The 16299-nt window shown below is 46.7% G+C and overlaps 1 protein-coding gene across 4 annotated transcripts in view; it reads left to right on the top strand.

Moving 5' to 3' along the window:
* The window catches only part of LOC102448929 (beta-galactosidase-1-like protein 2), a 52947-nt gene that overhangs the window by 25421 nt on the left and 11227 nt on the right, over nt 1-16299 (top strand). For 3 of the 4 annotated variants that reach the window (XM_075909377.1, XM_075909378.1, XM_075909380.1), the window contains 7 exons: nt 1796-1860; nt 7075-7159; nt 10856-10993; nt 13228-13308; nt 13903-14009; nt 15058-15204; nt 16068-16139. In XM_075909377.1, the coding sequence (XP_075765492.1) occupies nt 1796-1860; nt 7075-7159; nt 10856-10993; nt 13228-13308; nt 13903-14009; nt 15058-15204; nt 16068-16139 (695 nt within the window). The remainder of the gene's footprint in view (nt 1-1795; nt 1861-7074; nt 7160-10855; nt 10994-13227; nt 13309-13902; nt 14010-15057; nt 15205-16067; nt 16140-16299) is intronic. The other variant, XM_075909381.1, reaches the window with a different exon arrangement.

Raw genomic sequence — 16299 nt, forward strand, 5'->3', positions numbered from 1 at the left:
GCATGGACCCATCAGCCAACAACGTGGGCTAAGAAAGGAGGTGCAAGAACTGCAGAGGCTCCTGGAATCCATGGGCTACCGTGGCAACACCAAGAGGCTTCAGTATTTCCCCACAGGCTGGAGTAGGGTTCAGTGTCTCCTACCCAACAATCTCCCGCATCCAACTCAGTGGGTCAGACGGGGCTCTGGGGGCAGGCTTTGCATCTCTGCACCGATTATCTATTAGAATTTAAACCAAGGGAGTAGGCATGGGGCCAGGGGTGTCATTTATTGGGTTATCCTAGGAAAAGTTGATGCATGTGTTCTTTGAAGATGGGAGCTGCTTAAGAGGGGGATGGAGAACTTTCATAGAACCTAGCTAGTTGGGTCAGTTAACTTTCTAGCTCCCCAGTGTCTTTGCTAGCCAGTCAGCAGCATATATTACTAATTCCTAGTGGACAGGTGGCCTCATCCCCTAGAAACCTCCATCACAATCTGCACTCATTGGCAGCCTCGTTAGCAGTGAACCTAAGGGTTAAATGGGCTGCAGAATTCAAACGCCTGTCCCTCCAACTACAGTCTGAAGTGCATTGGATGGCATGTGTGTAAAACTAACTCTGCTGCTGTCAATGCTGTACCCAGTCTGAGGCTTTGAGCTCGATTTTTCCAGTCTCCCACCATTTTTAGTGTAGTTCTTGATTTGCATTGGGAGCAGTACTGGACACCTTGTCTCCATCAGTGTGTTCCATCAGTAGTAAATACATGTCTTGTTTTTGGGGGAAAAAAATCAGGGCTTGCACATTAGTTACAGAAATCTGTGAAAATCAACGTAAAAATGGTGACATGCTGGCTCTTATGTTTGTAAATATCTTATTTGAATCATTGTGCTTGACCAAACACAGGCTGCAGCTGATGCCAGCCCTTTTAAATTATTATGGAAAAATCATAATTCTGTATTAACAATACATGTACCCTAGCTCCTTACATCACAGACTCTTGGACTAGTGTGTCTTAAAGGTTAGGCAAGGACAAGAGAAGTTAAGGTCTCTTCCTCAATCCTGGAGGGATGGTGGTATGAAGATTGGGTGACTGGGCAGCAGTATATTCTGTTCCAGAGGCAGGTCCTTGTTGAAGTGCCATCTGCACTTGTTCTTCTGGACTATGCAGTGCCTTTCACCCAGCATGCATCCAGCATAATCTAGCTGTCGGCTTGTTTCTGGTGAAATACTGGTGTGCCTCCCTGCTGAGAAGGAGACTTTAATTGGGAGATCTACCCATCTTGTTCATATTGTGGTTTTTCAGTCCCTACTCTTGTTCACCTGCCCCCACAAAACTATTAAGCAGTAAGCCTCTGCCAGGACTAGAGTATCCTGCAGCTAAAGCCTGGGAGATGAGAATTGCATCCAGATATGATTGCTAATAATAAGAGTTCTCCTTTGCAGTGCCTTTTATCTAAGGATCTCCAAGTACTTTACAGGCACTAGTTAAGCCTTGAGGTCCCCCTTGAGGTGGGCTGCTGTAGTTTATTTCTTGTATCTATGTATGACCATTCGGAGCTAGAAATGTGGCCTACACCTATTTCCCTGTTTGCTGAAGTCCACAAGATGAGAAGCTTCATGGTAGGTCAGGACTCACATTGGAGACCTCCAAGTAGCGCTCAGGTGTGCTGCAGGATGTTGTGTTAATGAGTTGGCTTATTTTCCTCTGAATTGGTGATGGGTTGATGCCCCATCTTGGTGTTTAGAAACACTCCATCGATTGAGGGGTTTGATTACTTATCAACACTATTGAAGGCTCTTTCCCTCCCCTCCCTCAGCTTTGGCCACTATTAACTTGCAGAAGGTGGATTCCACCCTCCTGATCTATCTGGACACAATACAGGTAAGATTTGTCTTTGTTCAGCCTATTCTTATAATTGAAACAGCGGCATCTAAACACTGATACCTTACTTTTGTGGTGGATATTCCAGGCTCTCCCTTCCCATAGGGCCAATTCACATTAAAGTCAATTGAAAGTTCCCTATTGTTTTTCAGTGGAAGTTTGGGAAGGATTTTAATAAGTCTGTATCCCAGTACTCACTCACTGCTTGCTTTCTCACTTGGTTGTGGAGCTTGGCAAGTGTTTGCAACTGGGTTCTATCTTTGGAAAACCAGGTGGGGTAGTGTATGCACCATTGCATCAGAATTTCTGCAATTGAGGTTGGCTCTGGTGTAATACAGAGAGAGACTCAAGCTGCAGATTAAGCTTTGAATTTTGAATGCCTCAATGATTGGGAATATTTGGATTTAAGATTCTGGTTCAGCCTATAATGGGTGAAGCCTGATTTCGTGATGATCCTGGATACTCCTAAAACTGGGGTTTGGGAGCAGAGCTTATCTTGAGCGTCACAAGGATTAGATGTTCAGGACAGAAGACCACAGCTTTTCAAGTGTGGAGTTGCAGTCATTGCAACCCTGAGGGGACACAGCCAACCTCCAGGTTACCAGGAATATGAAAGACTTTGGCAGCACAGTAGAAAGGTCCGGGCTGTAGGCAAAATGAAGGTTTAGCTATAGATTGGGTAAACAACTAGCTTCCTTCTCCTCCTTTCCCGCCTTCTATGGTGTTTGGAGACTGGGCAGTAGTTCTGCTGCATCTTGAGAAAATGGCTGGGTGGGAACGAGTTCGGAGGAAGAGTGAGATGCCTCCAGGAGATTTGTTACATCGCAAAGCCACCAGCGACATGTGATTAAATTATTCCCCTTGACCGAATTGAATTTGCAGCATGAGGTCTGTGTTTGTCCTTTTAAGCACTTAACAGATTTGAACGTCTGGCAATTCTTTTTCTAATATTGAGTGATCGATTAAACAATTAAAGTCAAGTTTTGGCAGGAGAAGGCAGGACTGCACAGCAGCCTTTCCGGCAGACATGTCCCTCACACCTGTAACAGAGTGCCTCTTGCATTCTTATGGGGGCAGAGGATGGCATTCTGAAGTGTTCTGCTGGTGGAGCCCTTGGGATCTGTGAGCAGATATCCTATTTCCAGGTCCTAATCCGACTCCCCTCCACCTGGTTTCCATTGTTCCATGACTCAGGCAGCTATTGAGCCACTGAAGAGAGGCCAGAATAATTTCACCTTGGCAACAGGGAGTTGGACCTGACTGCTTGGGCAGCATTCCTGATCTCTGTGTGTTCTGCTTTTGAGTATTCATGTGCAGGTACCACTGGATCTCGCAGTTGGGAGGCTGCCTTTGTTGCAGCTTGAGAGCTCTTTATGTACGTGGAGATGATGTTTGTGGGTTTCCTTTAAAGAGAATCATGCCCACAGGAACTTGGAATCATTCTGTTCGTAGCATGAAATGCCTTCTCTTTTGTCCTGTAAAAGTTAATTATAGCCAGTTATCTCAGAGAGCCAGAAATCTTATCAACTCAAGTGTTTAATGGGGAAGTGATGGGAAGGTTCCGTGGACTTGTACTAAATATCTGAGGGATTAAAGGTAATTTAAAATTAAATCCCCTGTGTATCACAATTTTTGTGTGTGGGCTAAGTGTTTCTTAAATCAAGTGAACTCACAAAGCCAACTGAAGGCTGCTTCTGTTTGCCAAGCTGCTTGGTTCACACAGTCACAGCAGTGTTGGGATCTGGGTAACAATAAGTCTTGTGTCTATGACGTAGTGAGCCAAGCCAGAGTCAGGCTGAGCAATGTCTTTTCAGAAGCATTTGGTCATGGAGGGGCCAGTGAGCTGCCGACCAGGCTGTGCTGCAGCCCCTGTGGGGGGAAGGAGGGGCAGTGAACAGCGATAGAGGTTTCAGTCTTCTCTAATAAAGCATATTCAACATGGTAGCTCATTACAGCAGCTTCACTGGGAAGTTTGGGTGCATGATACCATAGTTGAGGGCTCCACCAGCCTTTTAGGCATATCCCTAAATAGTCTTTTTTGTCAGGTTGAGAATTGGACCCCATAATTTAGCCACTCAGTCTTGAAAACTGTTCTCTGGTTAGGTACCTTGGAACAATAGGTTCGGGCAATTGAAACAGGGTCTGGATTATAGAGTTCATGAAACGGACCCCATGGGCTGGTTGGGCCTAGTACAATAGCTGCTGTTCGCTCTCTCCTCTGGTATCCTAGTAGTTTTGCCATCCTGCCTTGCTACTCCCTTGCTGTCTCTATCCTAGCTGCTGTATAACTTTACCAGCAAGTTCCAGTCTTCACCTGCAGTGCCCCCACTGCCTGCTGTTCCAGTCCAGGCCAGGGTACCACCCAGCTCTGCTAATGCACCTCCGTCCTGATCTGCAACTCTCACACGTTCATTTCAAGTCTGAGCTTCTCCTAGGCAGGTAGTGCCAGGTGTATGAGTAAGCTAAGGTGGCGAACTGTATTAGATTGCTGATGCAAATCAAATTTAAGCAAAGGCTACCAAGCCCTGGATTAACCCATTATCCACTTACCTTTGTCTTTTTGTAACTGATCCAGAGAGGCAGTGGAGGTGGGGTCTTGGCTGTGTCAGGTGAACAGTAGTAACTTCATTCCTGCTCTCTCACAGAGTGATTCAGCACTCAGAGTCTTTTCCTTGTAAAGACTTCACTGAACAGCATGTGGGTATCCAGTTCCAAAACTGATCAGGAAGCTGTTGACTCAATGGGATTCTGTCTGTTTGTAGACATGCCTACTGGTACATACTAGCCTCCTGAGAGTACCTCATGCGGGATCTCGTCCAAGGGCAACCCCTGCCTTCCCAGCATACAGCCTCTGCGGCGTTTTATTTAATACTGCTCATTGGTAGAGGAGCACTCCAGTCTAGTGTTTCACCTGAGTGCCCCAGATTCCTTGTACTGTCAGGGCACGTCTAAACTATGTTTTCTTTTGAAAGAGGATATGCAAATTCTGCACGAATTTGCATCTTTTCTTCTGATCTCACTTTCGAAAGAGGATCTTTCAGGGGGAAAAAAACCCTTTTTCAAAAAAAACGTGTAAACCTCCTTTTTTTTTTTTTTTTTTTTTTAAAGGAAGAGCGTTTTTTTCGAAAGGGGTTTTTTTCCTGAAAAAAAATGCATCCAGATTACTTTAGTGAGATTGGAAGATATGCAAATTCCCACAGAATTTGCATGTCCTCTTTCGAAAATTCTGCGTAGTCTAGACATAGGCTTAGAGATTTAAAGGGCCTGGGAATTGGCGACTGAACATGTCATTCAAATTGCAGCCTGGTGGGGAGATGCCACAGCAGTGAAATGGGACCAAGTTTTATTTTGTAAATTATGACAGTCTCCTCTTCGATGGCCCACTCTTCCCTATTCTTCCTCCTCCATTACCTTCCTCCCCTAAATGCCAGCCTGGAAATATTTTTAAAAATGCTTTGAATCCTTGGGCTGTAGCCTGTCTGTCCTCTCATCTTTCCATTTTCCAGCTTGGCACTTAACAGGGGCTTGGAAATTGAGGGGCAGATCCAGCCAGATCTAGAGAAGTGATTATTCCCCTTTATTTGGCTCTGGTGAGGCCACTCCTGGAGTATTGTGTCCAGTTCTGGGCCCCCCACTACAAAAAGGATGTGGACGCATTGGAGAGGGTCCAGCGGAGGGCGACCAAAATGATTAGGGGGCTGGAGCGTGTCACCTATGAGGAAAGACTGAGGGATTTGGGTTTGTTAAGTCTGCAGAAGAGAAGAGTGAGGGGGGATTTGATAGCAGCTTTCAATTTCCTGAAGGGAGGTCCCAAAGAGATGGAGAGAGGCTGTTCACAGTAATGATGGATGGCAGAACAAGGAGCAATGGTCTCAAGTTACAGTGGGAAGGTCTAGGTTGGACATTAGGAAAAACTATTTTACTAGAAGGGTGGTGAAGCACTGGGATGGGTTCCCTAGGGAGGGGGTGGAATCTCCGTCTCTTGAGGTTTTTAAGTCTCTGCTTGACAAAGCCCTGGCTTGGATGATTTAATTGGGGTTGGTCCCGTTTTGGGCAGGGGGTTGGACTCGATGACTCCTGAGGTCTCTGCCAGCTCTGTGATTCTATGATACCATACTAGAGCAAGAAGTAGCATGTTCTCCACCAGCCTCCTCCTACTCGGTGCTGGTCACAAGGTACAGCGTGACCCTTGGAAACAGCCCTCCCTCTGCAACACTAGTTAATTATAGAAGTTGGAGGGCTGACTTTGTATGCTCTTACTGTCTGAATCACAGGTTTGTTTGTCCTTGACATGGTCTCCTTCTCCAGCCGCTGATGAAATGTCCTTTTTGACTGTTTTGTTGGAGACTGATACTGTAGTATCAGGTGATCGAATACTCATGGTGCAACCAGGAGCAATAAAAACATTACAGGCAACTGCATTTGTATTCTCCTAGTGGAACATGATTTTCTTTAATTCTGCTTACGTTATCCCTCTCTCATAACATCAGATAACCCCCACCCATCAAACACAAGGCGAAATTGTCTTATCTAGAAGTAAATGTCCGGAGTGGGGAGTTTGACAAATCTGATCACACATGGTACTGTCTGGTGTGATGGGGCCAAGTGGAATTCCACAGGAGGTAAAGGAGCTGGCAGGCCATAACAAATGGGAAGAAATTGCTTTTTAATGAAGACCTAATTCCTTCAAAGGCTAATGCTTTCCTGCCATCACCATATGCGGCATTAAAAAGGCATTAAGTTGCTAAAGTCTGCTATTCCCACCTTGGCAAGCACTGGCTGCAGCACACCTGCACACTCTTAAACTGCAGTGGCATGGCCAGTAAGTAGGCATTTATAAATGTGAATTTCTAGCAGAAACTAAACCATGGCAGTTGGCTTGGTTTTTTTGCTCCAGTTGCTCAAAGCCTTGATATGTGGAACCATTTGGTGTCAACAGTTCTTCTGCATTGCTTTGTGTTTCCTTTCTCGTGATGTATTTGTAAGAGACTGTGTATGCTGCAGGCTCTGTTTTGCCCATCTGTCCTACGCGTTGCTGTGTCTTGCTTGTCCAGGCTTTTATTTCTAGATCTTTTCAGTCAGCTTGTGAAGAAACCCTTTTAAGAGCCTTTTCCCGCAGCAGCACTCAGATGATGTGCCTCTGGAAAACAAGGGTGAGTATTCGCTCACCATGCCACCCCATCAGTGTAATTCTGTCTTTTGTTTTTATAACAGCAAAAAAAGCCGAAGATGGTGATGGAGTATTGGACTGGATGGTTTGATAGCTGGGGCGGCCCTCATAATATCTTTGATGCAGATGGTGAGCACCATATGTTACCATCACACACACAAGATTTATTGCTTTATAAGCTGCTGGTGGAAATAATGGCGCAGTAATGCTGTCTCCATCAGGGTTCCTATCCAGCGAAGACCCCTCGCTCTGTTTAAGTGCCTGTAGATTTATAATCTCTATAGTGGATACCAACATTGCTGTGTGTTTTGGCTTTTGTATCCCTGTCAATGTGATTTGATTTTTTTTTTTTGGTGGCATTTTTCAAAGACGTTTGTTTTCACTGCTCTAGGAGTCAGCCTGTCAACAAGCTAGTGCAAAGAGTAGGTCCATAGATTCCAAGGCCATAAGAAATCACAGTGATCAATTAGTGTGGCGTCTTGTATAATACAGTCCTGAGAATTGCCCCAAAATATTTCCTAGAGCAGATTTTATAGAAAAACAATTACTCTGGACTTAAAACATTAATGTTAGCAGTCAATCTTGATATCATGTTAATTTCCAAAAGGCCTCAGCTGGGTCATGCCTGCTTGCTGTGCTAGGCGCTGTACAAACACAGAAAAGAGACCATCTCTGCCCTAAAGACCTTACCAGTCTGAAGAGAGAGAGTGAGTAGGGGATGTGAATATGACATACGAGCTAATGAATAAGGTGAAGAACTGATAGTTATGTGGATTGTAGAAGAATTAGGAAGGAGTTCTGGGCTTTATTTTCACCTCCTCCATCCTTTCCTGTCTCTATGCCTTTTCAGGGGTGCAGGCTGTCACAGAAAAATTATTGTTCACTGATGTCGGGAGGGGGGGGGGAGAGGAAGGAAGGATTCTCCATTGACTTGAATGTACATTGAAGCAGGCCCAATGCACTGTGAGATTCCAAGTTGAAAGATGTTTTGAAAGAACCTCAGTATTGTAGGTTGGCAAAAATAATTGATACTGGACTGGTGAAAATGACCACTCTGAGACCATCTTGGCTAAATTTTCAGTTTTGCATGGTACTTAATACCACAACCTGCTCTAAAATGAACGGGAGTCAAATGGCTTTGTTTTAATGATCTACATACTTATGTGGCTCCTATCACCACAGAATCTGAGTGTCTCCCTACCATTAATGAATATATCCTTCTAACACCCATGTGGCTAAGGAAATCATATTAGCTTCATTTTATAGATGGGGAACTGAGGCACAGAGCGGTGAAGTGACTTAGCCTAGGTCACAGAACAGGCCCATAAGCAGGGGAGAGCAAAGGGTGCTAATGCACCTCCCCTGGTCCCCCAAGTAAGTGAGAGGAGGCTCTACGGCCACCGTCTGGGCGCGGCTCAAGCTCAGCCCCCCCACTTCCCCACAGTGGGGAGCCCATGCTGGCACTGCAGCCTCACCCTCGCCCCCTAACTCCACAAGGTTGGAGCGCAAATGCAGGCTTCCTGGTGGGGTGTGGGAGGAGACAAAGCCCTGAGCCTTGCTGTGTGATCCAGCTCACGGGGGAAGAAGCACTCTCCCTCCCCGGCTGGGGGAACAGCAGCATGTGGACGCGCTGCCTGGAGGTTTTCCCTACTGCTCCCATTGGCCAGAATCTGGCCAATAGGAGCAGCAGGAGGTGGTGCCTGGGAGCAGCATGGGACCTAAAGACAAGTGCCCCCACCTCCTCATGCTCAGACCCCAGTCCCCTTGGACCTCTCCCACATGCTGAGACTCCACACCCCGAACCTGCTTCTGCACCCTCTCCCCTGGCCAGATACTCTACACCTACCCTTTCTCCTGCACTTTCCCTTCTAGCCATGTGCTGCATCTTCCCTTGCTCTTGCCCCCATCCCCAGGCCAGACACCCTGCTCCCAGCCTGGTCCTGCACCCTACCTCCCATCCAGACCTTACACCCTCACCCCTTCCTGCACTCCACCTCTCACCCAGATTGTGCACCCTCATTCCTCTCGCTGGCAGCCCTGTCCCACACACTGAACCCCCTTTTTTGTCCCAAACCCAGAGCCTTGGGGGGTCCACAAAATTCACCAACTCTGGAGCCCCAGAAGTGAAACCTGGCCTAAGGAAAGCCCTGAACCTCAATCCACCCAATCCCTCTCCCACCCCCATTGGAGCTGGAGTGCCAGAGGAGCCAAGTGTCTCAGTTGGGGGCCACATCAGTGAGGGTTGGGGGGGTTTGGAGGTTTTGTTCGTTTGGGTTTTTTTTGCTTCTCACTTGGGTGGTCCCTAACTGATTTTTCTATGGGTCAGTGGGGCCCCAGACCCAAAAAAGTTTCCCCACCCCTCCTCTAAATAAAACATGGGAACCTTTTGTATTGGACATAAATTAATTATTTACTTTATTTAAAATGAAGTTTGATAAACTACCATGAGAGAGTTTAAGTGCTGTTTAATAATTTAAATTAACATTTCCTTTCTTACTGGTTAAATGAAACCATTCTCCCTAGCTGTAGCTCTAGCATAATGGCTTGACTGTCGTTATGTAATTAACGGTGAGTTTCCATTAGCAACTGGTGGACCACAGAAAGGTTTGCTTTGAGCCAGGTGGGCCATGGGCCAAAAAATGTGAGGACCACTCTGTTAGGGGGATGGGAGAGTGCTGTGTTATGGGGGGTTGTGTGTGCAGCGCTGGTGGCAGCATAGCAGGGCCGGGGGAATGATGCCCCCACCCGTGAGGAACGGCCCAGGCTCTGCCCCGGAGGCTGGAAGCCCCACGCTGGCCTCGCCAAACAGGTAGAGCAGCAGGCAGAGGAGGCTGAGGGAGCGAGGGGCCGTGGCGGCCGTGCTGCCCGCCATGATCCCAGAAGGTAATTTCTATAAAACCTTTAGTACTGTATAAATATGTTAGAAGAAAATGATTTTACCAATCAGTTTCCATCACATTTTTCATTAACCTTTCCTATGCACACCCATTGCATGACTGTTTGGAGCTCCTCTACATTTTAAAACATTGCGGTCCACATTTACAAAAAAAGCGCCCCCTACCTCCACACACATTCCTGCAGGCAGGCCTGCAGAAGGAGGCGGGAGCAGATTCAGGAATAGGACCCAGATCTCCTGGCAACTAACCCAGTGCCTTGCTGCCTATCTTATGCCAATTTTAAGTGACTTTATTCTGTATACGTATGCTATAGAAGTAGTAAAAATGACACAAGGATTGTGTGGTAGTTCTGTCATTACATTACATGCATAGCAAATTGGTTTTCATGCCAACATTGGTTTCCTTTTTGTGGGTAATTCAGTCAACATAAACCTCATGCAAACCTACTGCTTCCCAAAAGGTTGTGTCCCATTTCAGTTCATACATTAAGAAGCAAGGTAATGAATGTATCTTAAAAAATAATGGAAACTTAAATAATTTGGTCATGACAGATTGCATTTAAAAAAAAATGTCTCCTCCCTGTGCAGCTGTGTCATCAATATGGTAGATCAAGTCCTTGCCTAGGCAGAATTCCCACTAAGGTCAATGAGTTGGAAATGCAGCCTCTCTTGAACAGTGTGTGTGCGAATTATTCCTGCAGAACATTTCAAATGGCAAGGCTGCCCTATGTTTAGGCAGTTGTAAGTAACTGGAGTTACCCCAGGCATAAATGGAGCTCATCAAAGCATTGGGAGAGGGGGGTGATTGTAAACAAAATGCTCAATTTGAAATTCTTGGACTGTTGGCGTGTTTAGTCCATACTCTGTTACACTAGCTTCTCGATTTGTGTTGCCTGAAATCCTTGTTGGGCATCTTCTTTCCTTTACAGATGTGGTGAATTCAGTGGAAGAAGTCCTCAAAATGGGAGCATCCATCAATCTCTATATGTTCCATGGGGGCACCAACTTTGGCTTCATGAATGGTGCTTTGGATTTTGATGAGTACAAGCCAGATGTCACAAGTTATGGTGAGTTTTCATTCACTGCCTTGCATGCCAATTGCAAGCCAGCAGCCAAGGGCATGATCTTTGGGCCAGCTGCAGCTGATGAAAAGCTCTATGTGCATCACTTTCTTGAAAGAGCTAGGTCGGGGCGGGCAAGATGTGGCCCTCCAAGCCTTTCAGTCCAGCCTGCAGCCACCTCACAAAAACACTGTCTGGTAAGGAGCCGCTCCAAGGCTCCATCTGCCTCTCTGCGTGGGAGGTGAAAGAGGGAAGAGTCACGCACTGCCCCTACCCCCAGCTCAATCTTTCAGCTGCCATTGGCTACTTCCCATTGGTGCTGGATGCAGGGGCAGCCATCTCTAGTCAATGGGAGCTGAAAAATTGTGCTGGGGGTAGGGGCAGCCAATGGGAAGTGGCCAGTAGGAGCGGAGAGATTGTGCTAGGCATGGAAACAGTGCTTGAAACCTCCCTCCTCCCCCAGCTTGTGCAGTACAGAGAGGCACACGAGGCAGCCAGCTGCTCTGATCTCTGGGACTGCGGCAGACAGGGAGGGGACCTGCCTCTGAGAGTACCACTGGGCTGCTGGCTAGGAGCCACCTATATAAGTGCCTCCCAACCAGAGCCTGCATCTGGAGCACCATCCCCTCCCGCATGCCAACTCCCTGCCCCAGGTCACCTCCCAAACCCCCTGCACTATCATCCCCCAGGTCACAACTCCCTCCCAGATCCTGCATCCCCTTCTGTACCCCTTCCCCAGGCCAGAATCCTCTCTTACACCCATACCCATGTCTCCTCCTGGACCCCAGACCCCATTCCCCTGCCCCAGATCATAACCCCCTCCTTCATCCAAACTCCCTCTCAGGCACCACTCCCCCTGCTGCACCCCAGTCCCCTACCCCAAGCTCCCTTCTGGATCCAATCTCTGTCCCAGACCCCATACCCCATCCATAGAAAAATGCAACCCTTCACCACTTGCCAAAATCTTGGAGTGTCCCCCCTCAAACATTATTACCCACCCCTGGTCTAGGTGCTGCCTCTGAGCACATAGCATGAACATAATACCATCATCTAAACAGAAGAGAAGAAAGCCCCTGATCTCTGCTCATCTGGGAAGATGGTGTGCCTGTGACAGAGGGTTTCTTTTAACACTGCATATTTCCAGTTTTATTCTAGTGTTTGGGGAAACCCTTCGCTAATAATTGAGTCAGAAACCACTGCGGTAAAGACACATAGTTAACATCAAGTGGCACTGTTTGCTTCATAGTGTCTCCCTTCTCTTTCAATCAATGACTAAGGGAAGACCAGAGACTTTTGTTACCAACGTAGGCGGTGGTTTGGCTTTGACTGCTAAAAATCTAAATAGCGTCTTACAGCAATTTTCATCCCAAAGGTCTTGCACCAGAACTTTTGACTTTATTCTACATGCAGTTAAGGAGAGATGCAGAATGGGACCCTCGGAATGTGCAGCCAACAACAGGGAGGAGAGCCAGCAGGCAACACAGTTACGGCAGTGAGGGGAAAGAGGACACTCTTGCTAAGGCATCTCTGTGCTCTTAGGAAAGGTGTTTGGGACAATGCAAAGCAGTGAGGGGGCCTCATCCCTTTACTGCCTGGTACTATCCTCAAACTATTTGTGTTAGATACAGGAAGGACTGAATGGAGCTTGCTGCTATTTGAATCTGTAATTGGAAGTGCAGAGTTATGTGTCCATATTTCTTCTCCTTAGCTTTGGCTTACAATAACAGTTAGGAATGTATTTTATTTGTCACTTATATGCGGTAGGGAAAACCTATAATGGCAGAATAGGTGGTACTGGGATGTGGGAGTGGAGGGGTACTGGTTAAGGACTCTATTGTGTCCTCAGATTTCATGCATTGTTGCCCTTGACTTCAGTAGAGCATGGTAGAAGTGAATGTGTGGGTCAGAATTTGACCGTACCACCAGCAGGTATGGGATCAAGCTCTTTCTCTTCACTTTTATTTTACGCCCACCTTCAGAACTCCTCTACATTAAGTAGCTGTCTCTCCACACAATGGGACAGTGTCTCAGGCCCCGTCTGCATTAAGGAACTCTGTGCTGGTGGTAGTTAATCAGAGTAGCTATACCGATACAAATTGCCTTCGTGTCAGCAAGGCCTAAGATAGGAATATTACCCTGTTGGCTCTGACCTCTTGCTGCACTTTTACAGATGAAAATGTGTCTTGAGTATTTTCCTGAAGCTGCTGATGCTCTGTAACAGGCACCTGTTTGTTTTCCAGATTACGATGCTGTGCTGACGGAAGCTGGCGACTATACATCCAAATTCTTCAAACTCCGTCAACTCTTCAGCAAGATTATAGGTGATGACAAACCTTCGAGCTGCTTCTCTACCCCTTAAATGCTGGCATGTGCTATACCAGAGAAGCTTTCAAATTGGCCACCAAGGGTCTCCGCTGGATCCCTGCCGCTCCCCTCATGGATCTGTCCCAGTGATTAGCTGGAATTACTTTCTGAAGCGTGGGAGGCCTAGGGATGTAAAGCAGCTTGTTACAGAAATGGCTTTTCAGCTGACTTCCCAGCAGCAGGAAAGATGCATGCCTTTAACAGTCTCTGCATGCAGGGGAAATGTGTCATGACAGCGAACTTAAAATAAATGCAAATTTGGGGAGGTGCTTTTGTTGTACAGATCCTGTTTGCATTTTCTTCTCTCTGGAGTTCGACAGGTGGATAAATACACTAACCTTGGCCCAGCCTTCAGTTTTGTGTGAGTTCTCTTTGAGGTGGATGCAGTACTTGGTTTGATCCCATTGGGAGGCTTATTAAAGATATTTCTAGAGGCGCAAAGCTGTGGTCAAGAGGTAGAATCAGGGAAGCTCCTAAACCCTCTTGTCGCCTCCTGTATCATCTGTTTAGCAGAACTAAAATATAACACATGTCTTGTTTCTGCACTGCAGGGCAGCCTCTGCCCCTCCCTCCTGTGGTCACAGGCAAAGCATCATATGGCACAGTCCAGCTGCCACAGTATCTCTCTCTTTGGGAAGCGCTGCCCTATATTGTAGAGGTAGGTACCGGCGTTAGAAATGGAGTGTGTGCTAAGAGGATGATGCAAAGAAACCCACTGCACTATGAAAGAATATAATCCTATTCTGAAGGACCTCAAGGTGCTTCACAAGCTTTGTATATAGAGACACAGTGAAAGGCAGCCACCTCTGGGGTGGAGGAAGTCAAATCATTTGTGTACCATGTGACGCACAGGATGGGGAGGAAAATAGTATGTTCTGGCCAAGGATACTAGAGCCATTTCTCTCTGAAGTGCTACGTGATCTTTAATGTCACAGGGAGAGGACCGGTGTTTTAAGGTCTTATGAGAGAGACCTCAGCTCAGTATGCTATAAGGGACTCCTATTTATTTACCCAGAAGGAAAACGTTGGGCTGCCTGGATTTGGCATCTGGGATGCTTAGTATTGCAAATTGTCACCCCTCAATTACAAATACTCCACACTCATTGTAGGTCCTTCCATCTGGGAACTTGAGAGCTTTGCAAAACTCTCTGCTGTCCTTAGTCCCTTGGAGTGTAAAATGGAGATAATGATATTTTCCTGTTCACAGGATGGGTCAATAATTTAACACAAGGTCACAGAGTAAGAGAGACGGGAATAGCATACAGGAGTCCTGATCCCTGCCCCTAGCAATTACACCCAAACTACCTCCTGTGTTAGGAAAGCAGAGATCAGTTACTCTAATTGTTCAGGCAGGCCCAAACAAGAAGTAATGAGTCTGAGTCTAAGTCGCAGCATGGAAGAAGCTTTCAGAACCTTAGGCAGTGGGGCAGGTTGTCGAGGGAAGCCATGAAGTAGCCATAATTGAACAGCTATATCTGATGAAGACTTAGACATCCACCCAGAGGGATGGTGCTCACAGGGTTTAAATTCCTCACTTATTTGAAAGTGTTTTGTACCCCAGGAGCCCTTGAAGAGACAGCTTTTGCTGAGGATTTGTGTAGATGTTTGTTTGTGGGACACAGTAGCTACTGGGCTGAATGACGCTGCCTATGTGCAGCCTGTCTCCTTAGAAAGGATTCTTCTAGTTACTTTTTCTTCCTTCGCAGCCCATTAGGTCAGAGTTCCCAGTTAACATGGAGAACCTGCCAGTGAATGATGGCAATGGGCAGGCCTATGGGTACACTCTCTACGAAACGGTCATAACTGGCGGAGGACAGCTGCATTCCAGGGACCACATCCGGGATCGAGCACAGGTAAAGAATACGGAGCCATTGTAATTCTAGCGCTACAGAAAGTCAAATAGCTTGGCTGTGGTTGTTGGCATGAAATAGGCCAGCTGCAAACCAAGGTGCTGGGAAAAGCAACAAGGAGTCCAGTGACACCTTAAAGACTAACAAATGTATTAGGACATAAGCTTTTGTGAGAGCCAACTCACTTCCTCAGATGCTTGAAGCGAAAGAAAGGCAGGGATACAGTGATGGGAGAGTAACCAGTGCTAATTAAATCAGGGTGGATGTGGCTCATCTCCAACAGAAATGAGAAGTCACATCATCCTCTCCTCTCCCCTCCCCCCCCCCGATTTAATTAGTACTGATAATATTCTCCCATTTCCTTCTCCTGCCTCTTTTCACTTCAAGCACAAGCACCTGAGGAAGTAAGTGTATCTCGTGAAAGCTTATGCCCTAACAGATCAGTTAGTCTTTAAGGTGCCTCCAGACTCCTTGATTTTTGCTGAAACAGACTAACGACTGCCCCTCTGAAATCTGTCAAGGTGATAGGCTTTCCCTGAGCGGAATTATGATTCCCTTGTGCTATTCATTGCCAAAGCCCAGCTTACATCCCCTCTCAATCCCAGGCTCAAGGTTCAAGTCTTTTTAAACTCCTGTAACATCAGCTCAAATGTATCCTCCAATGGTAATGGTAGGAAATCACTGCGTTTTTAGAAATGCCTTGATTTGCCCGACACTGGGGAATGAGTCAGTGGCAGAGCTGGGAATAACACCTGAGAGTCCTGGTTCCCGTTGGACAATGCTTCCCCTCTCCCTGATATGGCCCTGATCCATTGTCTAGTTCACCTGTATTCTGAAAGAACTGTCTGCTGTTGCTTCTCCTGCAGGTGTTTGTGAACACTCTGTTCATTGGATACCTTGATTACAACACCGTGGAGCTGTCTGTTCCTGAAGGACAGGCGAGTACTGTGAGACCACTCAGAAGAGTAATAAAATGTGGGTAATAAAATCGCAGCTCAAACCACCACCATAAATGCAGAGCCCAGAAGTGTGTTTGCTGCCAGCTCCATTCAAAGCAGTGATGCAGCAGCATGAGACACAGAGCGGCTGTTGTGCTCA

Source organism: Pelodiscus sinensis, chromosome 26 (genome assembly GCF_049634645.1).
Source record: "Pelodiscus sinensis isolate JC-2024 chromosome 26, ASM4963464v1, whole genome shotgun sequence".
Taxonomy (NCBI): Eukaryota; Metazoa; Chordata; order Testudines; family Trionychidae; genus Pelodiscus; species Pelodiscus sinensis.